Source organism: Phaenicophaeus curvirostris, chromosome 12, assembly GCF_032191515.1.
Source record: "Phaenicophaeus curvirostris isolate KB17595 chromosome 12, BPBGC_Pcur_1.0, whole genome shotgun sequence".
Taxonomy (NCBI): domain Eukaryota; kingdom Metazoa; phylum Chordata; class Aves; order Cuculiformes; family Cuculidae; genus Phaenicophaeus; species Phaenicophaeus curvirostris.
The window spans coordinates 22484761-22508554 of NC_091403.1; the positions used below are offsets into that span (position 1 = coordinate 22484761).

The window sequence follows — 23794 nt, forward strand, 5'->3', positions numbered from 1 at the left end:
GCCCCGCCCCCTCCGCGCGGTTCCGCCATGGGCTCCGAGGCGGCGCGGCTGCTCGAGGCCGCGGCCTTCGCCGCCGGGAGGCACCGCGGGCAGCGGCGCAAGGACCCCGAGGGCACCCCCTACATCAACCACCCCATCGGTGCGCCGCGCCGCCCCCCGCCCCGGGGCCCCGAGCACCGACCCCGGGACCCCCTCCTGCTCCCCGGGACCCCGAGCACCGACCCCCGGGACCCCCTCCTGTCCCCGGGACCCCCTCCAGCCCCCGGGACCCCAAGCACCGACCCCCGGGACCCCCTCCTTCCCCCAGGACCCCGAGCACCAATCCCGGGACTCCCTTTCATTCCCCAAACACTGCCTGCCCCTGCTGCCCCCCTCCTACCCTCAGGACTCCAACCATTCCCGGGACTAAATTCCCAGGACCGGACCCCCGGGACCCCCACCTGCCCCCGGGACCAAACCCCTGGGACCCCGTCCTGCCCCAGCACAGAACCCACCCCCAGGACTCCGTTTCATGCCCCAGACACTGCCTGCCCCCAGGACTGAGAGCCTGGTACCCCCTCCTGCCCCTAGGAGTGACCCCTGAGATGCCTCCCCCTTCCCACAGCGCTGCCTGCCCGGGACCCCCGACCTCAGAGCGCCGCTGCCCCCAAGACGGGGCCCCCGGGACACCCTCTGTCCCAAACACCGCCTGCCCCCAGGACCCCCGCCTGTCACCGGGATGGAGCCCCCGCTCCTGCCCTGGAACGCTGCCCGCCACTAGGACCCCTACCCTGGCCCCGTCTCCTGCCCCACGTCCCTGCTGCCAGCTGAGGACAGAGCCCCCCAAGCCCCGTGTTCGGTTGTGGGGCTCCCCCCAAGCTGCTGCCCTGCCCAAGGCCTCCACCGCCCGGGAGGTGCCTGTGGGGTCCCCCCAGCTCCAGCACTGCCCCCCTGGGATGGACCCGGGGGTCCCATTGCTGCCCTGCTCCCCCTGTGCCCCTTCCCCACTGCTCTGCTCCATCTCGCAGGCGTAGCCAGGATCCTGGCGCAGGAGGCTGGCGTGACCGACATCGTGGTGCTGCAGGTAACGGCCTGCCCGCTGCCGCCAGCCGCAGCATCCCCCGCCCGCTCCCACGCCCCACCAGCCCCCCATGTCCCCCTTCCACACCAGCCCCCCAGCCCCACTCCCTGCCTTCCCCCTCTGCTCCCACACGTGCTCCCCACCCAGGCCGCCCTCCTGCACGACACGGTGGAGGACACGGACACCACCCTGCCCGAGCTGGAGGAGCGGTTCGGGGCAGCGGTGCGGGGCGTGGTGGCCGAGGTCACCGAGGACAAGGCGCTGCCGCGGGCCGAGCGCAAGCGGCTGCAGGTGGAGCAGGCGCCGGGCTGCAGCCCCCGGGCCAAGCTGGTGAAGCTGGCGGACATGCTGGACAACCTGCGGGATCTGAACCGCTGCACCCCGCAAGGTACGGCCCGCGCCAGGGCTGGGACATCGGCACAGCAGCACCGGCACTGGCACTGCAGCTGGGGCACGGGCTCTGCAGCGAGGGCACCGACTCCTCGGCCTGAGCGCCAGCACCGAGACGAGGGCCCCGGTTCCGTGGCCGAGTCACTGGCCCCGTAGCCCGGGCACTGACTGCTTGGAGCGGCTGAGAGAGCTGGGGGTGTTTAGCCTGGAGAAGAGGAGGCTGAGGGGAGACCTCATTGCTCTCTACAACTCCCTGAAAGGAGGTTGTGGAGAGGAGGGAGCTGGGCTCTTCTCCCAAGTGACAGGGGACAGGACGAGAGGGAATGGCCTCAAGCTCCACCAGGGGAGGTTCAGGCTGGACATCAGGAAAAAATTCTTCACAGAAAGGGTCATTGGGCACTGGCAGAGGCTGCCCGGGGAGGGGGTTGAGTCACCTTCCCTGGAGGGGTTTAAGGCACGGGTGGACAAGGTGCTGAGGGACATGGGTTAGCGTTTGATAGGAATGGTTGGACTCGATGATCCGGTGGGTCTCTTCCAACCTGGTGATTCTATGATTCCCGGGGCTGCTTCCCCGGCTGCCGCCCTGCTCGTGACGGGGCCCGGCCTGGGGGCCGGTGTCGCAGCGCCTGGGGGGTGCCGGTGGGGGGGGCCCAGCCGCCGGGAGGGGGTGCCTGGGGCGGGGGGCGGTGCGGGGGGCGCTGTCCTGGCTGACTCCCCGTTTCCCCCCGCCAGGCTGGTCGCCGCAGCGCGTGCAGGAGTATTTCCAGTGGGCGGCCCGGGTGGCCGCCGGGCTGCGCGGGACCAGCCCCCCGCTGGAGGCGGCGCTGCAGCGGCTGCTCGAGGAGCGAGGGGCGGCCCCGTGACCGCTTCCGGCGCGGGCAATAAACACGTGCGCACCGAGCGCCCCGCGTTGTCGTGGTGACGTGCGCTTCCGGCGCGCTGTTCCGGGCGGCCCCGCTCGGCCCCGGCTCGGGAGTTCCGGGCGCCGCCCGCCCCGCCATGGCCGCCGCCGCCCGCCGCGACGCGCCCGAGCCGCCCGACTTCGGCATCCTGAAGCGGCTGGCGAGGGACCAGCTCATCTACCTGCTGGAGCAGGTCCGGGCGGCGGGGGGGCCCTACCGGCGGGGAGGGAGCCTGTCCCGAAGTGGGGAGCCGGTACCGGAGGAGATGGAGCCGGTACCGGAGGGGATGGAGCCAGTCCCGGAGGGGAGGGAACCAGGCCTGAAGGGGGGAGCCGGTACCGGAGCGGGGGAATCCGGTACCGGAGGGGACAGAGCCGGCACCGGGGGGGGGATCCGGTAGCGGAGGGGGTGCCGCCCCACGTGCCGCTGCCCGCAGCTCCCCGGGAAGAAGGACCTGTTCATCGAGGCCGACCTGATGAGCCCCCTGGACCGCATCGCCAGCGTCTCCGTCCTGAAGGTGCGTGGGCTGGGCCGGGCGCTGTGTTACTGGTGCTGCCAGTGCCCCCAGTGCCCCCAGCACTGCCGGTGCCGCAGCACTGCGGGTGCTTCCCGTGCTCCCGGTGCTCCCCACGCTGCTGGTGCTGCCTGCTCACACACCGGCCTCTCCCTGCAGCAGCACGAGGTGGACAAGCTGTACAAGGTGGAGAGCCGGCCGGCCGTCAACGCCAGTGACCAGTGAGTACAGCGCCAGGGCTGCCAGCCTGGCACGGGACCAGCCCCACGTTACCCACCACCAGGTCAGGGGGACCTGCAGCAGCCAGAGGCGGTGGGGCTGGTGCCTCTTCCAGCTCTGGATTTGGCTCCACTGGCCCGGACGGGTCCCAGACAGAGCCGAAGGGAAGGAGGCAGAGAAGGCCTGGCACCTCTGACCACGCCGTCGCTCTGTCTCGGCAGGTTCTGCTTCCTTGTCCGGCCCCGGATCAAGACGATGAGGTACATCGCTGGTGAGTGCCAGCGGCGAGGGGCAGTTGATCAGCCGCTGGGAGACACCTCAGCCCCGCTGCGTGGGCTTGGGTCCCTGCTCTGGGCCACTGGTGCCAAGTGGCCTTGAGAAGGGCTTTTGGCGTGCCCGCAGCCTCGGCAGACGGGCACTGGGCCCACGGTTAATCTCCCTGACGGGAGTATTTTGGGTCCTGTGGGTTTTAGCAGCCACGAGGACCTGTGCTGGATCAGGGGGGTCGGAGCCGTTGCTAAGTCTGTGCGTGTTTTTATCTGCAGATATTGTCAATGCTGACAAGATGTCAGGGAGGAACAGGAAGTACAAGATTATCTTCAGCCCCCAAAAGGTCAGTCCAACCACGCTCTGCTGCCAATACACCCTCCCTCTGTCTCTGCCACCCTTCTGCCTTCCACGGCTTCCAACGACACCAAAAGCGTTTTATTTCTTACCCAGAAATGTTCAATTAACGCCAAGTGCTGCGATGCCTGGGAATGAGCCGTTCCCCTTCATCGCCAGACCTTGTCCGCACGCTCGGAGCCTGGTCAGGTCCTGAGGGTCTCTTATTTTCTTCCAGTTTTATGCTTGCGAGATGGTGCTGGAGGAAGAGGGCGTCTTTGGTGGTGAGTGGAGCTGCGGTGCTGCCCCTTCCCCAGGGCTGGGTCACCAGAGCTCTGATACCCACAGAATCCCAGTTGAATCCTGGTACTGGGCTCCCTGTGCTGGCAGGGATCGCATGTTCCTTTGAGCATGGCTCCCTGCCTGCAAACAGGTGTGTGCGTACCACAGCCTCAGTACCTCTCCTCTGTGTCCTGGGAGGAGAAAGGCTCCTGCGCTGAATCCCTGGGGAAAAAAACTCATCTCCCTGCTCCCCACTCCCCAATGTGTGGGGCTGTTGTGCTACCTGGGGCTGTTTCTGCTGAGGGCTGGGCAACTATCACCTTTCCTTGTCCCAAACTCAGATGTCACCTGCGATGAATGGTCCTTCTACCTTCTGCCCCTCGATGAGGACATCATCAGCATGGAGTTGCCAGAGTTCTTTCGTGACTACTTCTTGGTCAGTGTGATGCTGCTGCTGCTGAGACGCTGCCCTGCGGGGCAGCTCCCTTCCCCTCACTCACCTGCCGGGCTCTGGACAGAAAGGCTTTGTTCTGACGCGTGATGTCCTGCTCTGTCCTCTCAGCCCTCGCCTGCTCTCCTGGGGTGGCTTTTTGCTGGAGCGGCTGCTCCAGTGGGCTGTGACACCTTTCCTCCTCCGCATGCAACCCCCTGTGCTGGCCGCATGCAACCCCCTGTGCTGGCCCCTTCTCTGCTTCTTCCCAAGCTTTGGGGCATCCCGGCATGCGCATTCCTCTTGGAAGCGCCCATCCCAGTGCCTGCTCCATGCCCAGTCCATCCTCAGATGAGTCCTAGCAGTCGTTTCTAGCCAGCCCAGGTGGCCAAGAAGGCCAATGGCATCTTGGCTTGGACCAGAAACGGCGTGGCCAGCAGGTCCAGGGAGGTTCTTCTCCCTCTGTACTCAGCACTGGTGAGACCGCTCCTCGAATCCTGTGTTCAGGTCTGGGCCCCTCACCACAAGAAGGATGTTGAGGCTCTGGAGCGAGTCCAGAGAAGAGCAACAAAGCTGGTGAGGGGGCTGGAGAACAGGCCTTATGAGGAACGGCTGAGAGAGCTGGGGGTGTTCAGCCTGGAGAAGAGAAGGCTGAGGGGTGACCTCATTTCTCTCTCCAACTACCTGAGAGGAGGTTGTGGAGAGGAGGGAGCTGGGCTCTTCTCCCAAGTGTCAGTGGACAAGGGGCAATGGCCTCAAGCTCCACCAGGGGAGGTTTAGGCTGGACATTAGTAAAAAATTTTTCGTGGAAAGGGTCATTGGGCACTGGCAGAGGCTGCCCAGGGAGGTGGTTGAGTCACCTTCCCTGAAGGCATTTAAGGGACGGGTGGATGAGGTGCTAAGGGACATGGTTTAGTGACTGATGGGAATGGTTGGACTCGATGATCCAGTGTGTCCTTTCCAACCTGGTGATTCTGTGATTCTATGAACTTGCTCCTCAGCATCTCGTTGTCCCTGCAGGAGGGAGATCACCGCTGGATCAATTCCATTGCTCGAGCCCTGCAGTTGCTGAACTCCCTGTACGGGCCTTTTGGCAAGGCCTACGGGATTGGCAGATGTGCCAAGGTATGGCCCACGCTGCAGGAATTGGCCAGCACGCGGGGAAGCCTCTGGTCCCAGTACGGCAAACGACGTGCAGGGAATCAAACCCTTCATCTGTGTGGTGTCCGTGTGGCCATTTAGGTGGCACTGCGCTGCTGCCTCTTCCCAGGTGGCTCAGGGCTTGGCAGGTTTGCAGGACACCTGCATTCTTGCGTCCTGGGCATGGGGAGCTGCGTCTGCTGCTTGTTGGGGTGTCACGGAGCACCCTGTGTTCCGAAGTGGGAGGTGGCGATGCCCAGCCCAAGCCAGCGAGCCCCAGGCCACTGCAGCTGGTTCTCCCTGTGGGATGGCCCGTGCCCAGCCCACCGTGGCAGTGCCACATCAGGGGCCCTTGGTGGGAGCCTGGGCTGCCTCCCCGGTCCCTGGCACGCTCTTCCATCACAGATGAGCTATGAGCTGTGGCGGGACCTGGAGGAGGAGAGCGAGGGCGACAGCCAGGGCAGAAAGCCTGAGATTGGCAACATCTTCCTCATGGACAGAGGTAGGCTGGACCGAGGCAGCAGCGGGCAAAGATCAGCCAAGGAGGAGCAGTTTGGTCCAGCAGCTCAACCAGAGAAGGGCAGAGAGAGGCTTTGCTGGCTGCAGCAGGAGGCTCGGGGTGGCTGAGGCTGGGAAAGGGAGGCATGGAAGGGACACGGGTTCCTCTTGCAGACACGGACTATGTGACAGCGCTGTGCTCTCAAGTGGTCTACGAGGGGCTGGTGGACGACACCTTCCGCATCAAGTGTGGTAGGTTGCCAGAGAAAGTGACGGGGTGGCATGGAGCTCTGCAGAGCCCCTGGGGTTTGGTGTTGGGCATCATCATGCTGCAGCCAAGGCTGTTCCCCACGGGCACAGTGCCAGTGTGGGGTGCTGCTGGAGGCTGGATGGACATCCCACATCTCCACTGCCTTTTGTAGCAAGGCCAGCACGCAGGCATGTTTCTGTTGCCAGGGTAAAGCAGCGCTTGGTCCTTCTCTGCAGGGAGCGTGGATTTTGGACCAGAAGTCACCTCTTCTGACAAGAGTATTAAGGTGCTGCTCAATGCCCAGGACAAGGTGAGTCCTGCTCGCATGCTGCGGGGGTGGTGAGTCCCCTGTGCTCCGTGCCCACGTGCACTGGGAAGAGGCTGAGTGGGGCAATTTGTCCCCTAAGCCTGAGCAGGAGCAGGCGGCTGGGCCTCGGAGAGCAGGTTAGATGGTTCAGGGTACAAAGACCGGAGATACATGATCTGCAGGGACAGCTCAGCTCGTGTAGTCGGCAGAGTCCTTGCATGCAGGGGTGCCTCATGCTGGCCAGTTGGAATTCTGGGGCACCGACCTCCCCTGCGGCGATACCACCTTGCCCCACCAGTGTCCAGCGTTGGCTCTGGGTGCCGCAGTGCTGGGGGCTGTAGCTGGCTGGGCCCTGTGCTGGTGCCAGAGCACCGACTGCTGCGGTACCCTCTGCAGGTGTTCAACCAGATTCGGAACGAGCACTTCTCCAGCGTTTTCGGCTTCCTGAGCCAGAAGTCGCGTAACCTGCAGGCACAGTACGACGTGAGTATCGCCCCGATGCACGGGACACCCGTCGTGCCATCCCTCTGCAGCCCAATCACATCCCTGGTCACACTTTCTTCCACAGCGGCGCCGTGGCATGGACATCAAGCAGATGAAGAACTTTGTCTCCCAGGAACTGAAGGGACTAAAGCAGGAGCATCGCCTGCTGAGCCTGCGTAGGAGCCAGGGCTGGGATGGCAGGGAGGGAGAGGCCCTTGGCCGCTGCAGCAGCTGCCTGGGCTCCCTGGGGATGCAGGGGGAGCTGAAGGGCCCTGCTCATCCCCAGGAGCAGCAGAGGCTGCAAGCAGTGGGCAGGGCAGCAGGGGCTGTTGGTCCTTGCGGGTGTCTAGTGGGGACGGGTTGATCTGTTTCTCCTCTTAAGTGCCCATCTCTCTTGGCTCTGCAGATATCGGTGCCTGCGAGTCCATCATGAAAAAGAAAACCAAGCAGGACTTCCAGGAAATGATCAAGGCTGAACACTGTGAGTGCTGTCCCCCGCATCTGCTGCTTCTCCAGACCTAATCCTCACCCCCCTTCCCTCTGCTTGGACCTGCTTGCCCTGTGGGCCTGGACAGTCCCATGCCTTGGCTCCCCCTGCGCAGCCACGGTCCTTCCTGATCCTTTGTGCTGGGGTGGGTCTTGAGGTCCTAAATAGGGTCCAGCCTCACCCTCGGAGGGCTGGTGTGTGGCTGGGTAGGCAGCCCAGCATCGCAAGCCTGCCACGTTCCCTGGGGCTCAGGGAGGGAGCTGAGCATGGTCTGGGGCGGGCGAAGTGAGGCTGCCTCTTCCTCCACCACAGCTCTGCTGGAAGGCTTTGACATCCGTGAGAGCACCAGCTTCATAGAGGAGCACATTGACCGGCAGGTGAGGCTGCGCCAGGCCGGAGGGACACAGGCTTGGCTGCTCCGTGCCAGTGCGGGGGCGCGGGGCTGCAGGGCTCGCTGCAGGACTCACTGCTGGGCTGCTGGGCTCACTGCATCTCTCACTGCAGGGCTGCATCTCTCACTGTGGGGCTGTATGGCTCGCTGTGGGGGCACACTGCGGGGCTGCAGGGCTCGCTGCAGGGGCTCACTGCCGTGCTGCGGGGCTCACTGCCTGCTCCCACATAGGTGTCCCCCATCGAGAGCCTGCGCCTGATGTGCCTCCTCTCCATCACAGAGAACGGTGAGGTGTCCGGCTGCGCTGGGCAGGGAGGGTTGGCACCGAGGCCCTCCAGCCTGGGTGCAGAGCTCACCCTGCTGCTCCCCACAGGTCTCATCCCCAAAGATTACCGCTCCCTGAAAACCCAGTACCTGCAGGTGAGTGTCCAGGGCTCGAAGCAGAGCAAGTGTTGTGTCAGACTAGGCACGAGGTGCCGGGAAACAGCATTCCCCAGGGATGCTCGGGCTGTCTCCACAGGACACCTCCTGCCTCCACATCTTCGCAGGAGCCCTGAGCCCTGCCTGCCACTGCCCTTTGCCTGCGGGGTTGCCCTAAGCAGCGTCCCTATGGAGATAACACCCTGCCACCTTCCCTTGCCCGCAGCCGGTGCTCCTGCTGATCTACCTGTCCCCTTCCCCAGAGTTACGGGCCTGAGCACTTGTTGACCTTCCACAACCTCAAGCGCATCGGGCTGCTGACCGAGCAGTCGGCTGGAGAAACCCTAACTGCTGTGGAGAGCAGAGTCAGCAAGCTGGTGACAGACCGTGCTGCCGGTGAGAGCCAGCCCTCTGCCCCGCGCGTCCCCTGCCCTGGCGGGAGCTGCTGCTCCAGAGCCAGCTGGAAGCACACGGCAGAAGTGGACACTGCGAGCACAGAGCTGTGAGCAGGGCAGGGGTTTTGCCCTTGGGAGCAGCAGGGTTGGCAGGCATCGCTGCTGGTTCTCTTTTGGAGCCTGAAGCTCTGCATGTCCCTCTGCCCAGCTTGCTGCTGGCAGGGTTGTGACTAATCCTGAGGCACTGAGCTGCTTCTCCTCATCTCGTTTTCCAGGAAAGATCACAGATGCATTTAATTCTTTGGCCAGGAAGAGCAATTTTCGAGCTATAAGCAAGAAGCTGGGGTTGGTATGTCCTTGTGGAGCTGCTGCCGTGCCTGCTGGTGCCAGAGCAGCTCCGGTCACTCTGTGCAGGCTGGGCACCCTCAGAGGCACACACGGCATGGGCCAGAGCTGCTGCGGCAGTGGGGGTGGCAGAGGGGTTTGGGGATGGCAGATAGGCTCCAGGGATGCTAGAGGGCTTTTGTGGACAGCAGAGGGATCCGGGGCAGTGGGAGGGGGCCATGGACAGTGGAGAGGCTTTGTTCCCATCCCTGGCACCAGGATGCACAGCCCGCCTGGATTGTGGGTTTGCTGGCCCTGGGCTAGCACGGCAGGAGGTCGGGGCAGAGGCTGCTCTGGACGCCTGTCCCTCTGCACCACCTGCACCCTTGTGGGGTCAAGAGCAGCCCTGAGCAGGCTCGTCCTGTATCGCACGTGCCGCATCTCTCTGCAGATCCCACGGGTGGATGGAGAGTACGACCTGAAAATGCCTCGGGACATGGCTTATGTTTTCAGCGGAGCATACATTCCCCTAAGTTGCAAGATCATTGAGCAGGTGAGCCCACCTGCTGCTGCAGAGCACCCTGCTCGTCCCCCTGACCCCAGGCGTTTGTGGGGGTCCATCTACACAGGGCTGGCAGCGCTCAGCTGCTGGTCAGTGCCTGCCTCCAGGCTCTGCCTGACCCCCTGCCCCATCCCTCAGGTGCTGGAACGACGGAGCTGGCTGGGCCTGGAGGAGGTCGTGCGGCTACTCAATGGCAATGAGTTTGCTGTCACAGGTACCACCAGCAGCGCCGTACTGGGGCCGGTGGGCCAGGGGCTGGCATGGGTGGGATGGGGGCTGGTGGGACCCACAGTGCTCTGCTCCATTCAGACAACACTGTGGAGGACAACCCCGCCTGGGAGGCCCAGCGTGTCGTCCTCGCTGTTTTCCTGGGTGGCTGCACCTTCTCCGAAATTGCCGCACTCCGTTTCCTGGGGAAGGAGAGAGGTAGGAGGTGTAGCAGGGGGATGCCTGCCGAGGGGTGGGCAGCGGGAGCTCTGGAGCTCCCCTGGTGCTGCTGGTGGCCGTGCTGGGAGCCAGTGGTGGCTAAAGCTGGAGGGGAAGGGGCTGGTGGAATCTGGGACTCCTCCTGGCTGGTGGTCCCAGGGAACAGCCCTAGGCTGAGAACCGGTTGGAAGCACTGACTCTGCCCCACAGTGTTGTGGGGTCGAGTCATAGAATCATAGAATCGTAAAATGGTTTGAGTTGGAAGGGGCCTTAAAGATTATCTAATTCCAACTCCCCTGCCATGGGCAGGGACACCTACCACACGAGTCCCACATCTCGGCCCCAGGGTGCTGTGAGGCTGAGTCCCACAGCTCTGCCTCATGGTGTTGTGGGGCTGTGTCCCATGGCTCTCCCCCAGGGTTCAAGTTCATCTTCCTGACCACGGCCATCACGAACAGTGCCCGGATGATGGAGGCCATGATCGAGGCCAAGGCCTGAGGATGATGCCAATAAACAGCTTCCCTGCACTGCTCTGGCTCCGGTTCCTGCTTTGGCTTGGGGGTCATAGAATCCTGGAATCCTGGAATGGTTTGGGTAGGAAGGGACCTTAAAGCCCATCCAATCCCACCCATTGCCATGGGCAGGGACACCTCCCATTGCCTCAGGGGCTCCAAGCCCCCTCCAGCCTGGTTTTGAACACTTCCAACACATGTTTTATCTGAACATGATGGCTTAAATGGTCTTCATGGCACAGAAATGCTCCTGTTGGTCAAGTGGTCACCCTTTACTTTGCTACCAGAGGCTCTTTTTAAGGCAAATGGCTTCAGTTTGGCCAAAAAAATCCATGGTTTGAGGAACATGGTAACCCGTGTCACCAGTTAAATGAGATGAAATGTGAAAGCGTGGAATGGTTTGGGTTAGAAAGGACCTCAAAGCCCATCCAGTTCCTTGGGCCGGGACACCTCCCAGTGGATCAGGTTGTTCCAAGCCCCATCCAGCCTGGCCTCCAACACCTCTGGGGATGGGGCAGCCACACCTTCCCTGGGTAATCTGTGCTTGTGTCTCCCCACCCTCCTGGTGAGGAATTTCTCCCTAATGCCTGATCTAAATCTTCCCCCTAAGCTTTAAAGCCATTTCCCGGTGCAGGGCAGGGGATCCTAGGTGGATGGCTCCTGTGGGAGGGCCGGGGGGTAGCGCTCAGGGCTGGGGGGTAGGGCTCAGGGCTGGGTCCAGCCCTGTTCAATGTCTTTGTCAATGACCTGTATGAAGGCATCGAGTGCACCCTTAGCAAGTTTGGGGATGACACTAAGCTGGGTGGAAGGTGGATCTGCTGGAGGGTCGGGAGGCTCCAAAGGGATCTGAACAGGCTGGATCCGTGGGCTGAGACCAATGGGATGAGGTTTAACAAGGCCAAATGCCGGGTCCTGCACTTGGGGCACAACAACCCTGTGCAGTGCTACAGACTGGGAGAAGTCTGTCTAGAAAGCTGCCTGGAGGAGAAGGACCTGGGGGTGTTGGTTGACAGTGACTGACCATGAGCCAGCAGTGGCCCAGGTGGCCAAGAAGGCCAATGGCATCTTGGCTTGGATCAGAAACGGCGTGGCCAGCAGGTCCAGGGAGGTTCTTCTCCCTCTGGACTCGGCACTGGTGAGACCGCTCCTCGAATCCTGTGTTCATTTCTGGGCCCCTCACCACAAGAAGGATGTTGAGGCTCTGGAGCGAGTCCAGAGAAGAGCAACGAAGCTGGTGAGGGGGCTGGAGAACAGGCCTTATGAGGAGCAGCTGAGAGAGCTGGGGTTGTTTAGTCTGGAGAAGAGGAGGCTGAGGGGAGACCTCATTGCTCTCTACAACTACCTGAAAGGAGGTTGTGGAGAGGAGGGAGCTGGGCTCTTCTCCCAAGGGACAGGGGACAGGACGAGAGGGAATGGCCTCAAGCTCCACCAGGGGAGGGTCAGGCTGGACATCAGGAAAAAAATTTTCAGGAAAAGGGTCATTGGGCACTGGCAGAGGCTGCCCAGGGAGGGGGTTGAGTCCCCTTCCCTGGAGGTGTTTAAGGGACGGGTGGACGAGGTGCTGAGGGACATGGGTTAGTGTTTGATGGGAATGGTTGGACTCGATGATCTGGTGGGTCTTTCCCACCCTGGTTATTCTGTGAAGGAGCTGGGTCCCCCGCTCCCCCCACCCTATCCCCCCTCCCCCCCCCCCCCCATCCCCCCCTCCCCCCCCCCCCCATCCCCCCCTCCCCCCGGCGCACGCGCAGCGGCCGTTGGTCTCGGCGGCGGTTTGGGGGCGGGGCCCGCGCTGACGCTGCCGGCGGCCAATGAGAGCGGGCGGGAGGCGGTTTGAATCCCGGCGGCGGACGCGGATCGCGGCGGAGAGATGAGGAGGAGGTGCGGGAGGGGGCACCGGGAGAGCGGGGAAGGGGACCCGGACCCGGGAGAGGGGGGGGGGCAGCGGGCACGGGGGGGGAACCGGGAACCGGAGAAGGGGCGGGCGGGGGCAGCGGGACCGGGATGGAGCCCCGGGCAAAGGGGTGGGGGGGGGTACCGGGGCCGGGACCTGGGCAAGGGGAGGGGGGGCAGCGGGCGAGGGGGTGCACCGGGAACGGGGCAAGGGACGGGGCACCGGGACCCTGGCAACGGTGGGGAGGGGGGCACTGAGCAAGGGGTACCGGGACCCGGGCAAGGGGGGGGGTTACCGGGCAGAGGGGGGGGGTAACGGGCTCGGGGGCCGTTGGGGACTGTGGGGAGGGCCCCGGGGGCCCCGGGGCGGCTGCTGACCGGGGGTCCCCGGTGCCCGCAGCGACGTGGTGGCGGCCGAGGCCGTGTCCCTCCTGAACGGGGCCATGGCGGCTCTGCGGGACATCTGGGAGGAGATCGGCATCCCCGAGGAGATGCGCCTGGAGCGCATAGAGACCGTCAAGAGGCACATCAAGGTGAGGGGGTCCCTGGGACGGGGGGGTCCGCGGGGCTGGGGTGCGGCTGGAGCCCCCGGGTGGGGCTGGCCAGCTCGTGCCTCTGCCCTCAGCTCGCACCGCCCGGCTCGGGAGCAGGGGGGCTCCAAGAAGGGGGGCTCCTGCCGTGCTCCCCCCTGGCTTTCCATCCCCACCCGCCTCCAACCGCTCCTGTGCTGCAGGAAATCCTGGACTTGATGGTTGCAGAGGAGGAGAGGCTGAAGCAACGTCTCTTGAAGAGCATTGCCCTGTCTCGGAAGGAGATCGACACCCTCTGTGTGGAGCTCCAGCTGGAACCCTATGAGGTAAGAAATTGCTTTTCTCTCTTAGCTTTCTGCTGGCAACAGTCTTCTGCTACCTGGCCTCTGGCTGAGGTTTCGAGAAGGCCAGAGCTCACAAGGCAAACGCCCGTTCAAAATCACTTTTCCTGGTGCTTGGTAGAGCCAGAGGATTTGTGGCTTCTTGCAGGACAGATACTGGGACATGGTGTTTAGGGAGCTGAGTGGCTTGCAGCATCTCACTCAGTGTGTTGCTGCTGCATTTCCCCCTCCTGATGAACCTCTAGGACACAAGCCCTACTTCTAAGCAAGGTCTTTGTTTGAGAAGCCTTAAGCCCATGAGTTGGGTCTGAGAGCTGATTTTTTGACTCCTCTAGGCAGAGGAAGAAAATAGCATTCTGCAGATGGAGAAGAATTTGCGCAGCCGCATGGATGTGTTGCTAAAGCAGAAAACAGACAGGATGCGTGAGCTGAAAACCCTGATAGAACAAGATCAAGACTTGTGCGATCTCCTCTGCACGACCCCCTTCTGCATCGACAGCAATGTCGTGCCCAGCCTGGATGACCTGGATCGTTACAGACGGCACTTGGCCTCCCTGAACTCTGAGAAGGTAAGCAGAGAGGGGGGTGAGGAGCTCGCTGAGGGTGGCACGCAAAGTGCTCGCTGGGTTCTAATGCCGCTTGCTACCTCCAGGAGCAAAGGCAAGAAGAGTTTGTCAGCAGTAAGCGGCAAATCATCCTCCTCATGGAGGAGCTGGATCACACTCCAGACACCAGCTTTGAGCGGGAGGTGGTGTGTGAGGATGAGGAAGCCTTCTGCTTGTCCAGAGACAACATTGCTGCCCTCCAGGTTCTGCTGAAGCAGGTATGTTGGCACACAGAGGCTGTGGAGGCTGTCAGGTTTTAGCAAGCCTGTGTGCTAGAATTTTCGGGAGCTTTTACAAGGAGATCTTGTAGGATGGGTGTGTGGCTTTGCAAGGTGTGGTAGTGGAAATGTCCTCCTCGTTGCCCACTGGGGCCAGGCTGTGCTGACCCTGTGCTCTCCTCACTGTAGCTTGAAGCCCAGCGATCCCAGAACGAAGCTGTCTGTGAAGAGCTGCGCTCCAGAATCATTGCGCTTTGGGAGCGGCTGCAGGTTCCTGCGGAGGAGAGGGAGACTTCGGCGGTGCACTTGGCTGGGTCCAGAGCCAAAACCAGGAAAGCTGTAAGGAGCATCCTGTGCCCTCAGAGGCGGGTCTGGGGTGCAGTGGCTCTGGGTTTCATGCTCCTGTCAGCTCAGCTGGAGCAGAGGAGCTGTATCCAGCAGTCAAGTGTCAGGTGAACAGGCCAGATCCTGCCTTTAGAGGCTGAAGAGCTGGGAGTTGGTGTTAGCAACTACCTCATCTTAGAAAGTGGTTTATGCAGGAGATAAATCCTGTTCTGTTCCCCTTCTTCTCGTGCTGCCTTCCCTGAGTTCTGTGCTCTGTTGTTGGCAGCTGCAGTTGGAAGTGGAGAATCTGGAGGAGCTGAAGCTGCAGAACATGAAAGCCGTGATTCAGGCAATCCGGGCAGAGCTGGCTGGATACTGGGACAAGTGCTTCTACAGTCAGGAGCAGAGAGAAGGCTTCACCCCTTATTACGATGGTGAGTGCTAGCTCTTCTCACTCCTCCACTGCCCTGTGGGAGCTGCCGAGAAGGGCTGCGTGCAGCCTGCAGAGGCGTGGGCATGCCCAGCTGCCTCCTGAAAGCTGTTCCATCCTCTCCAGAGGACTACACAGAGGCCCTGCTCGAGCTCCATGAAGCTGAGGTGGGGAAGATGAAGAGCTACTATGAAGCACACAAAGATCTGTTTGAGGCTGTCCAGAAATGGGAGGAGAACTGGAAGCTGTTCCTGGAGCTTGAGGTATTGTCTGGGCTGGAAAATGCTTTGTTTGGCTCAGTTCTGGGTCACTAGCAGCGCACACCTCTGCTCCTGCATGCAAAGCGTTGTTGGGAAAGACGAGGGAGGCACTAAGAAGCCACAGTGGTTCGGTGAGGGGTGGAGGGGGTGGTGGTGCTGTGATTTGTGATGGGGCTGCGCAGCAGGGAACGGCTTCCACCAGTGCCTTTACCCTGTGGGATGTATGGTGGGCTGTGAAACGGCCACGTTTGGTTTTCTCCTGACCTCCCTTCTGTCCCAGAGGAAAGCAACCGACCCCAGTCGCTTCACCAACCGTGGGGGGAACCTGCTGAAAGAAGAGAAGCAGCGAGCAAAGCTGCAGAAGGTGCTTTCCAAGGTAGGTTCAGCCCTGGAGAAGCTGTAGTCCCAAAGAAGCCTGCTTGGCGCTGACTGAGGAGCAGCGCAACACTCCAAGGGAAATCTCTGGGCATGGGGATGCCCACAGCAGGGAGGGCAGCCTTTCTACAATGCCCTCGTGTCCTCATCAGCTGCAGGAGGAGCTGGAGAGCCGGGTCCAGGCCTGGGAGCAGGACCACGAGGGGACCTTCCTGGTGAAAGGGCAGCAGTTCATGGCGTATGTGTCGGAGCAGTGGCAGCTGTACCACCTGGAGAAAGAGAAGGAGAAGCAGGAGCGGGTGAGTGCGAAGCTGAGCGTGCTGCCTCCTGGTCTGGAGGAGCCCTTGCTGCATGGAACATCAGCCTGTTGGTGGCCCTGCCTTTTGTGGAGCAGGGGAACAGCCCCAGCTACTGCCTGGGTCTCTGTCTTTTCCCTCTCTGCCTGGAAGTGGCTCTGTATGTAGTTACCTTTCTTTGGCAGCAGGACTGGTGTCCATCACTGTCTGTGTCTATGTGTTGAGCCCCTTTCCCAGACCCAGCTGTGCCAGAACCCCAGCTTGGCTCTGGGAACCTGAAAATCACTGTTGGCATCCTTGCTGCTTGGCTGTGTTACATGCTTGCTGCGGGGCACTGCCCACCCTTCCTATGGTAGCACAGGGCAAGCCAGCGCTCCGCAGCATCTCTGCTCAGGTTTTAAATGCAGATCTCTCATGCAGCAGCTGAAAAGAAGCCGCCAGATAGAGGCAGAAATGATGTACGGAAGCACCCCACGCACACCCATGAAACGGCGGCTGCTCGGCATTAGCACACCTGGCAAAGTAAGGAAGGTAAGCTCTCTGCCAGGCACCGAGGGCGTGCTGGGACCCTGCTGGGAGTTGTCACTGGGACAGAGTTGTGCCTTGTCTTGGGCTGCCCTTGGCCCCACGCAGAGACACACGGGAAGGGTTCAAGTGACACGTGCTCTGTTTTTCCCCTCAGCACAACGTCTCTTCCATCTCCAGTGCCACCCCCAACAGCACCGTTCGTTCTGGTTTTGGGGGAACCATCTACCACTCACCAGTGTCTCGCTTGCCACCTTCTGGAGGGAAGGTAAGGAGCTTTCCACAGTGGGCTGGGGTAGCACAGCTCTGACTGCTGTCACACTGAGCTTTGCTGCCTCCTCTGCCAAGTTCCTGGGGTGTGAAAGCCCATTTTTGGCTTTGATGTTTCTGGGATCTGAGGAGGGAGAAAGAGGAGGGAAGTAACAGGATTTAGGAAATTTCCCTCTAGCTCAGATTTCTAGCAAACCCTGTTCCTTCTGTGCTGAGCCTGTAGCTTGGGGGGACCTTGGAAATGTGAGTCTGGTGGTGTATGTTTCCAGAATCAGAATTGGGCCCTACATCCTGGAGAGCCTCTGGAGCTTGAAACTCCTCTGGCACCTCAGTCTGTGCAGCTCACCTGGCTCTGCTTGATCCCCACATCTCCTCTAACCGTCACTTCTTCCTGTAGCTTGGCCAGGCTTCGACCCCAAACCACGTGGCTGCGAAGAACCCCCGTTCCAGACTGAAGGAGCAGAACAAGGAGAACGTGTTCCAGCTGAACGGAACCACCCTGAGCGGTGGGTGCACTTCCACAGCCCCTGCCCAGCGTAACAACAGTGTTAGTTCTGTTGCCAGCACCTATTCTCAGTTTGCGGTAATTCACCTCTTCTAAACCCACCTCCTTTCACTGGGCAGCACTGGGGGGTGTGCTCCCCGCTCCCAGAGCAGCCCGGGGTGGGGCTCAGCTCTGCACCCTCCTGGTGTTCCCGTGCAGGGGCAGCTGTTCCTGCCAGCACCACGGATTGGTTGGATCTAGACTGAGAACTTAAAATTGAGGTTTGGTGGCTGAGATTGAGTGCTCCTCCCCTCACAGAGACCCTGAGCAGGCACAAACACAACCCTGACGTTGCGGGCACATCCCAGCCCCGTGCAGGGGCAGATCCTGGGGCTGCGCGAACAGTCCCTCTGCAGTCATGCAGCCGCTCTCTGGAGACGTGACTGTTTCTGGCTGCCTGAGCAAAGTCTCCCCTGTGGTCAGAGTCCCTCGTCACAGTGGGTTTGGAGGTGGTGGTGCTCCCCACCCTATCCGAGGGGCTGCAGCACGGTGGCCCGGACTTCCCAGGACAGCCAGCCTGCCTGGCTGCAGCAGGGAGAGGGACATAGGCAACAGCTTCTTCTGCTTCTGGGAGGCTCATGGGCTCCGAGTTCTTCCTCAGCTCCTCTGTGCTTCAGAAGAGGGCTGGAACCCCTTAGCAGGAGTGGGTGGGGAGCCCAAACAAACGGGCAGGAGCAGCCTGGCCTGCCCCCCTTGCTGGCCTGGAGCCCTTTTCTCTGTCCCCTCATGCTCATCTGCTGTTTCTTTCCACAGCGCGAACTTTCAAAGGCTTCCAGTAACTCCAATGTCCTGAACTCCACCACCACCCATGGCTTCTCCTGAGGTGCTGCCTGCCCAGCCCCAGCTGCTTGTAGGTGTAGTGAGTCCTCGCTCCGGCAGAGCCTGCACAGCTCCCCCCACCTCCTGTGCTGCGGCGTTCACCTCTACCTCGGTCCTGGGCCCTGCTCTGGCCTGGCGCTCTGCGGGGTAGGGGGGTTCCTGCCCCGGGCACACTTTTAAAAGCAAGTTTTTACTGGGGGAGTTTTTGCCAATGTTTGTAATTGAAGATTTGATTAGGCTGTTGTGTTAGGGTAGTGCATGGGTGGACCCAGGCTCCTGCTCCTGGTGGTGCTGAGCTGCAGGCCCTCTGCCTCGCCGACCATGCTCTGGGACAGACAGGACCTATTCCAGAGAGCTGCCATTGGCACTCTCCTTGGAGGCATTTTTCCCTTCGTTTTCTAGAGCTGTTGTCCATCACCACCTCAGCCACAGCGGGCTCAGCTCAGCACGGCTTCGCATTAGCTGCGGTTCCCTTACGCAGCTCTGCTTGCCCCACACACTGGACTCAGCCCGGCTGCAATGCTGAGGGTCTCGCCTCTCCCACCCACCCCCCAAAACGCTGGGGGTCCCTGGGGGGAGAGGAGCAAGGCTCTTCCTAGCAGGGGAGCTTGCCTTGCATCCTCCTGGAGCACTGCTGGCCGCAGCCCCTGTGCCCTGCTGCTCCCACTCCCCACCCTGGGGCAGGCAGGACCCAAGCTCCAGTTGCATGAGGTGCCTTCCCTGCCCTCGGGAAGGGGCAGCTTGTCCTGCCCTGGGGACAGCAGGTATGACACAGCCTTGGGCACAGCCTGCTTCCACCTTCAGTAAGGAGGCTCTGTCTGTCCCGGACCATGACTTACTTGCACCTTGTTATCACTACAGGCCCCCCGTTGCTGTTATTTATTCTTTATGTTCTCTCCCTTTGCTCTAGCTCTGTAAATACTGTTAATGAGAAGACTAAATAAATGTCTGTGTAAATAGCTGCTGGCCTGTGTGTGACTGCAGAGGGTGGCACCCTTGGGCACTGCTTTAGAGTTCTGGAAGGGTTAAGGTTGGAAATCCAGTCCACCATCACACCCCCCTGGTGCCTGCTGAACCATGTCCTAAAGTGCTGGATCTACATCTTCTTTGAACCCCTCCAGGGAGGGAGACTTCCACCCCTGGCCTTGGGCAGCCTCTGCCAGGGCTTCACCACTCTGTCAGTAAAGACATTTTCCCTTGTATCTAAGCCTATCTAGGCCACGGGTCGGAGGCAAGTTGGGAACATCCTTTGTAGGCAACACAAAGCACTAGCCTAGCCATTACAGAAAATTAGATGTAATAAACACCTTCAGTCCTTCCCTGGGCTGCCCTTTGTGCCCAACACTGGCCAGGCTCAGGGTTGCCTGTTCCATTCACCTGGGGCTGAACACAGCCCTGCTGTCCCACCACGCAGCAGGAGTGAAGCTTTCTCGTCTTCTTTGCCATAGCAGTGGGTTCCTCATGGCTCCAGCACGCAGACGTAGGTGGTCCAGGGCCCACACACCACCTCCTCCGCCCGCAGCCCCTCGGTCACCAGGAACTGGACACGGCGTGGCTGGTCGGAGCTGCTGTCGTCCTCGTGTCCCAGCTGCCCGTATTTACCTGCAGACAGCGTGTTGGGCCATGATGTGGCCCTGGGGCTGCTGCCCTCACGGGGTGAGAGCTTCCCAGGCATTTAGGTAATGTGGGGGCATCCCCTCTACAAACAGCTCCAGCCAGGAACCCAGGTATGTGTTCCACTATGAAACCTCACAGTGACCAAATCAATTACAGCCAGTGGTGAGGGAGCAGAAAGTAAAAGCTGATCATGCACTTCTAACAAAGGCATGGAGTGACAGGACGAGGGGGAACGGCTTTAAATTGGAGAAGGCAAGATCTAGACTAGACAGAAGGAGGAAATTCTTCACAATGAGGCTGGGGAGGCCCTGGCCCAGGTTGCCCAGGGAAGTTGTGGATACCCCACACCTGGAGGGGTTCAAGGCCAGGTTGGTTGGGGCTTGGAGCCCCTGATCCCGTGGGAGGTGTCCCTGCCCATGGCAGGGGGGTTGGAATTGGATGATCTTTAATGTCCCTTCCAACTTAAACCATTCTATGATTCCATAGTTGTGCCTTCCCAGAACAAAGGCTTCACTTACCCCAGCCCCAGGTGTAGAGTTCGCCACCTCCTGCAAACGAGACAGCACCCATCAGCCAGCGCCCAGGGTCCCGGTGAGCCACGGCCCCTGCCAGCCCCCCAGCCACTCTCCGGGCAGCACCGAGAGCTGGACACTCACGTGTGATGACGGCTGTGTGGCGGGACCCACAGCTGACTCTGCTGACCTCCAAGTCCTGTGGCAGATCCAGCAGTGCCGGGAACGCCTGGATAGCAATGAACGCGGCAGGCTTGGCTGCTGGCTGCTCCTGGCAGGGTGCTGGTGCTGTGTCCCCTGGGGAAAGCCAACCCTCAGCTCCTGGGAGTGACTGGCCCCACCGAGCTGCCCAACACTGAGCTGCAGGGACCTGGCCCCTCCCCAGCACCTGTGTCCTCACCTGCATCCATGTCCTCCTCCCGTGCCCGCTCTTCTGCCAGCGCTTTGGAGGGCAGAGCCAGCTGCCCCGACTCGTTCCAGCCCCACATGTAGAGGTCTCCTCCCTCTGTGGGGTGAGGGGTAGCCCCAAACCCCTCAATCGGCATCACCGGATGGGGGCTGCGGCAGCACCAGCACCGGCCGTGTTCGGCACAGCACCGCGCTGCCCAGGACCCCCATGCTGCCCCCAGACACCCCAGACACCTCCTCACCGCTAACACTGGCTGAATGCCACCCGCCGGCTGCCACCGCCTGCATGGGCACCCCGGCCAGCGCCTCCACGAGCCGCGGCTGCAGCTCGGACTCCAACGTCCCGTGGCCAAGCTGCCCGTGTCTGTGGAGAGACACGCACAGACAGACAGACACCTCTGTACGCCCCGTCCCGCATCCCTGCACCCCCACATCCCCTCCATATGCCCCATCCCCTCTCCCTGCACCTCTGCATCCCCTCCGTATGCCCCATCGCATCTCCCCTGCACCCCTGCATTCCACCCATATGCCCCATCCCCCCAAAACCTTGCATCCCCTCCATACGCCCTGTCCCACCTCCCTGCAATCCACATCCTCCTATACGCCCCATCCCACCTCCCTGAACCCCCACATCCCCCATCCCACCTCCCCGCACCCCCATCCCCTCCATATGCCCCCATCCCACCTTCCCAAGCCACCCCCATCCTCCATACACCCCCATCCCACCTCCCCGCATCCCCCATCCCCTCCATACACCCCCATCCCACCTCCCCGCACCCCCATCCCCTCCATACACCCCCATCCCACCTCCCCGCACCCCCATCCCCTCCATACGCCCCCATCCCACCTCCCCGCATGCCCCCATCCCCTCCATACACCCCCATCCCACCTTCCCAAGCCCCCCACACCCTCCATACACCCCCATCCCACCTTCCCAAGCCCCCCACACCCTCCATATGCCCCCATCCCACCTTCCCAAGCCCCCCCCCCCCCCTCGCCCCCTCCCCGGTGCCCACCGGCTGCTGCCCCAGGCGAGCAGCTCCCCGCCGGCCGCCAGCAGCAGGACGTGCTCGTTCCCCAGGGCGAGGTGCCGGGCGCGCAGCCCCGCGGGGAGGGCGCTGAAGAAGGGCGGCCGGGGGGTGGCGAAGCCCCCGGGCAGCAGCGGCAGCGGCCCCGGGGCGCCGGGGGGCAGCTCCGCGCTCCAGACCGGCGGCTCCCGCAGCTCCTCCCGCAGCGCCGCCCGCGTCCAGGCGGCCGCCGAGCGCGCCCCGCGCAGCACCAGGTGCGTCTCCGAGGGCAGCGCCTCCTCCCAGCCCCGCAGCGGCCACCGCTGCCCCGCGCTCCGCACCTCCAGGCCCGCCCCTGCGGGGCACCGCACCTCAGACACCCGCGGGCCGGGGGCACCGAGCGTCCCGGGGGCACCGAGCATCCCGGGGGGAACGGAGCATCCCGGGGGGAACGGGGCATCCCGGGAAAACGGAGCATCACGAGGGGAACGGGGCATCCCGGGGGGAACGCGGCATCCCCGGGGGAAAGGAGCATCCCGGGGGGAACCGGCACGGCGGGCGGGGGCGGGGAGAGGACTCGGCCCCGGCGATGCGGTGTCGGGGCCGGCGCGGGACACCCCGGGGCCGGCGGGCGCTCACCGGTCTCCACGACCACGTAGGTCCAGGCGGGCCAGAGGCGGCGGATCCCCCCGGGGCCCGGCTCCAGCCGCCGCGGGCCCGGCCCGGGCTCCTCCTGCCCCGCCGCCTCCTCCGTGCTGAACCCCAGCGCCAGCCAGGCCCGCCGGGGACCCGCCATAGCGGGGAGGAGCCGCACGGGGGAGGGACCGGCCCTAGAAACGGAGAACCGCCGGGAGGGAGGAGTCCTCTTGGCTCATCGAGTCCAACATGCCCATCAAACACTAAAACATGTACCTCAGAGCCTCGTCCACCCGTCCCTTAAACCCCTCCAGGGAAGGGGACTCAACCCCCTCCCTGGGCAGCCTCTGCCAGGGACCAATGACCCTTTCTGTGAAAATTTTTTCCTAATGTTCAGCCTAAACCTTGGGAGAAGAGCCCAGCTCCCTCCTCTCCACAACCTCCTTTCAGGTAGTTGTAGAGAGCAATGAGGTCTCCCCTCAGCCTCCTCTTCTCCAGGCTAAACACCCCCAGCTCTCTCAGCCGTTCCTCATAAGGCCTGTTCTCCAGCCCCCTCACCAGCTTCATTGCTCTTCTCTGGACTCTCTCCAGAGCCTCAACATCCTTCTTGTGGGGAGGGGCCCAGAACTGAACACAGGATTTGAGGAGCGGTCTCCCCAGTGCCGAGTCCAGAGGGAGAAGAACCTCCCTGGACCTGCTGGCCACACCGTGTCTGATCCAAGCCAAGATGCCATTGGCCTTCTTGGCCACCTGGGTCCCTGCTGGCTCATGTTCAGTCGCTGTCAACCAACACCCCCAGGTCCCTCTCCTCCAGGCAGTTTCCAGCCAGACTTCTCCTAGTCTGTAGCTGCTCAGGGTTGTTGTGCCCCAAGTGCAGGACCCGGCATTTGGCCTTGTTAAACCTCATGCCACTGGACTCAGCCCAGCGGTCCAGCCTGTTCAGATCCCTTTGGAGCCTCCCGACCCTCCAGCAGATCGACACTTCCACCCAGCTTAGTGTCGTCCGCAAACTTGCTCAGGGTGCCCTCGATGCCTTCATCCAGGTCATTGATAAAGACATTGAACAGGACTGGACCCAGCCCTGAGCCCTGGGGACACCACTTGTCACTGGCCTCCAGCTGGAGTTAACTCCATTTCCCACCACTCTCTGGGTCCTCCATCCAACCATCCCAACGGCCCTGAAGTCTTTCTTGATGGCTTTGGTCTTTCTGTTTACCAGACCATTGTTACCAGTTTGGACTATCAGAGGATAGTAGTCCATCTCTTGGACCAGGGAAGGAAGTTTTCTAGCTCCCTCCTTCCCTGATGCTCCCAGTAAGCAGCAGACCTCTCTGTGGAGTGGGTCTGGTCTGCAAATGGGCCCCTCCGTTCCTTTTAGGAGGGAGTCCCCTACAACAATCCCCCTGCTCTTCTTAATGGAGGATGTTTTTATCTTTTTCTGAGGATGGTGCGGCCTAGGGAAGGATTCTATGCTGTGGGAGCAATCATCCTCATCTGCAGGATTGGATTCCACCTGCAGCACACGGTAGTTGTTCACCAGGGGGATCTGGGGCTTTGCTGTCTGGTTGAGGGGAGCAGGTTTCCTTCGTCTG

At 62.0% G+C, this 23794-nt stretch overlaps 5 protein-coding genes across 10 annotated transcripts in view; 3 read left to right on the forward strand and 2 right to left on the reverse strand.

Moving 5' to 3' along the window:
- The first annotated feature begins 4 nt into the window (after nt 1–4).
- HDDC3 (HD domain containing 3) lies at nt 5–2351 on the forward strand. Its single transcript, XM_069866793.1, has 4 exons — nt 5–139; nt 1008–1063; nt 1208–1448; nt 2183–2351. The coding sequence occupies exons 1-4, from the start codon at nt 28–30 to the stop codon at nt 2311–2313; spliced, it is 540 nt and encodes a 179-aa protein (XP_069722894.1). The 5' UTR covers nt 5–27; the 3' UTR covers nt 2314–2351.
- A 70-nt stretch (nt 2352–2421) lies between these two features.
- VPS33B (VPS33B late endosome and lysosome associated) lies at nt 2422–10610 on the forward strand. 3 transcript variants are annotated; one of them, XM_069866781.1, is made up of 23 exons: nt 2422–2545; nt 2789–2869; nt 3026–3087; nt 3307–3356; nt 3631–3698; nt 3927–3972; nt 4312–4406; nt 5421–5525; nt 5946–6042; nt 6213–6290; nt 6525–6598; nt 6992–7078; nt 7164–7254; nt 7485–7559; nt 7878–7942; nt 8188–8242; nt 8330–8376; nt 8640–8772; nt 9047–9120; nt 9547–9648; nt 9796–9871; nt 9967–10083; nt 10502–10610. In XM_069866781.1, the coding sequence occupies exons 1-23, from the start codon at nt 2450–2452 to the stop codon at nt 10579–10581; spliced, it is 1854 nt and encodes a 617-aa protein (XP_069722882.1). In that variant the 5' UTR covers nt 2422–2449; the 3' UTR covers nt 10582–10610. The 3 variants fall into 3 exon arrangements, 2 of the variants coding, with proteins under 2 accessions (XP_069722882.1, XP_069722883.1); XM_069866782.1 differs by having other exon boundaries at nt 2442–2545; nt 3029–3087; XR_011338282.1 differs by lacking the exons at nt 9967–10083; nt 10502–10610 and having other exon boundaries at nt 2442–2545; nt 9047–9116.
- CKMT1A (creatine kinase, mitochondrial 1A) overlaps nt 2987–23794 on the reverse strand; it is a 115027-nt gene continuing 94219 nt past the window's right edge. The window contains exon 10 of the mRNA XM_069866788.1: nt 2987–2997. The gene's annotated coding sequence lies outside the window, so the exon portion shown is untranslated. The remainder of the gene's footprint in view (nt 2998–23794) is intronic.
- PRC1 (protein regulator of cytokinesis 1) lies at nt 12448–18427 on the forward strand. Of its 2 annotated transcripts, none has more exons than XM_069866784.1 (14): nt 12448–12473; nt 12886–13018; nt 13219–13341; nt 13692–13925; nt 14009–14179; nt 14369–14518; nt 14790–14937; nt 15060–15196; nt 15474–15569; nt 15721–15867; nt 16285–16395; nt 16547–16657; nt 17057–17242; nt 17957–18427. In XM_069866784.1, the coding sequence occupies exons 1-14, from the start codon at nt 12463–12465 to the stop codon at nt 18023–18025; spliced, it is 1827 nt and encodes a 608-aa protein (XP_069722885.1). In that variant the 5' UTR covers nt 12448–12462; the 3' UTR covers nt 18026–18427. The 2 variants fall into 2 exon arrangements, with proteins under 2 accessions (XP_069722885.1, XP_069722886.1); XM_069866785.1 differs by having other exon boundaries at nt 17057–17165.
- On the reverse strand, nt 16675–22371 carry RCCD1 (RCC1 domain containing 1). Of its 3 annotated transcripts, none has more exons than XR_011338283.1 (8): nt 22206–22371; nt 21576–21921; nt 20802–20923; nt 20552–20656; nt 20296–20448; nt 20158–20187; nt 19400–19624; nt 16675–16783 (listed from the first exon to the last, which is right to left on the reverse strand). XR_011338283.1 is itself a non-coding variant. In XM_069866791.1 (8 exons), exons 1-7 carry the CDS (start codon nt 22360–22362, stop codon nt 19482–19484), a joined length of 1056 nt encoding a protein of 351 aa, XP_069722892.1. In that variant the 5' UTR covers nt 22363–22371; the 3' UTR covers nt 19260–19342; nt 19433–19481. The 3 variants fall into 3 exon arrangements, 2 of the variants coding, with proteins under 2 accessions (XP_069722892.1, XP_069722891.1); XM_069866791.1 differs by lacking the exon at nt 16675–16783 and adding an exon at nt 19260–19342 and having other exon boundaries at nt 19433–19624; XM_069866790.1 differs by lacking the exon at nt 16675–16783 and having other exon boundaries at nt 19297–19624.

Excerpts from the sequence above, each read along its gene's own strand:
- HDDC3 (XM_069866793.1), top strand. The coding sequence starts at position 28 with ATGGGCTCCGAGGCGGCGCGGCTGCTCGAGGCCGCGGCCTTCGCCGCC. Across the intron at positions 140-1,007 it reads CTACATCAACCACCCCATCG|GCGTAGCCAGGATCCTGGCG; the intron begins GTGCGCCGCGCC and ends TCCATCTCGCAG. Across the intron at positions 1,449-2,182 it reads GAACCGCTGCACCCCGCAAG|GCTGGTCGCCGCAGCGCGTG; the intron begins GTACGGCCCGCG and ends TCCCCCCGCCAG.
- VPS33B (XM_069866781.1), top strand. The coding sequence starts at position 2,450 with ATGGCCGCCGCCGCCCGCCGCGACGCGCCCGAGCCGCCCGACTTCGGC. Across the intron at positions 7,560-7,877 it reads AATGATCAAGGCTGAACACT|CTCTGCTGGAAGGCTTTGAC; the intron begins GTGAGTGCTGTC and ends CCTCCACCACAG. Across the intron at positions 9,121-9,546 it reads TAAGCAAGAAGCTGGGGTTG|ATCCCACGGGTGGATGGAGA; the intron begins GTATGTCCTTGT and ends ATCTCTCTGCAG.
- PRC1 (XM_069866784.1), top strand. Across the intron at positions 13,926-14,008 it reads CCTCCCTGAACTCTGAGAAG|GAGCAAAGGCAAGAAGAGTT; the intron begins GTAAGCAGAGAG and ends TGCTACCTCCAG. Across the intron at positions 14,519-14,789 it reads GAGCCAAAACCAGGAAAGCT|CTGCAGTTGGAAGTGGAGAA; the intron begins GTAAGGAGCATC and ends TGTTGTTGGCAG.
- RCCD1 (XM_069866791.1), bottom strand. The coding sequence starts at position 22,362 with ATGGCGGGTCCCCGGCGGGCCTGGCTGGCGCTGGGGTTCAGCACGGAG. Across the intron at positions 20,924-21,575 it reads CTCGCCTGGGGCAGCAGCCG|ACACGGGCAGCTTGGCCACG; the intron begins GTGGGCACCGGG and ends GTCTCTCCACAG. Across the intron at positions 20,449-20,551 it reads GGAGGAGGACATGGATGCAG|GGGACACAGCACCAGCACCC; the intron begins GTGAGGACACAG and ends GGCTTTCCCCAG.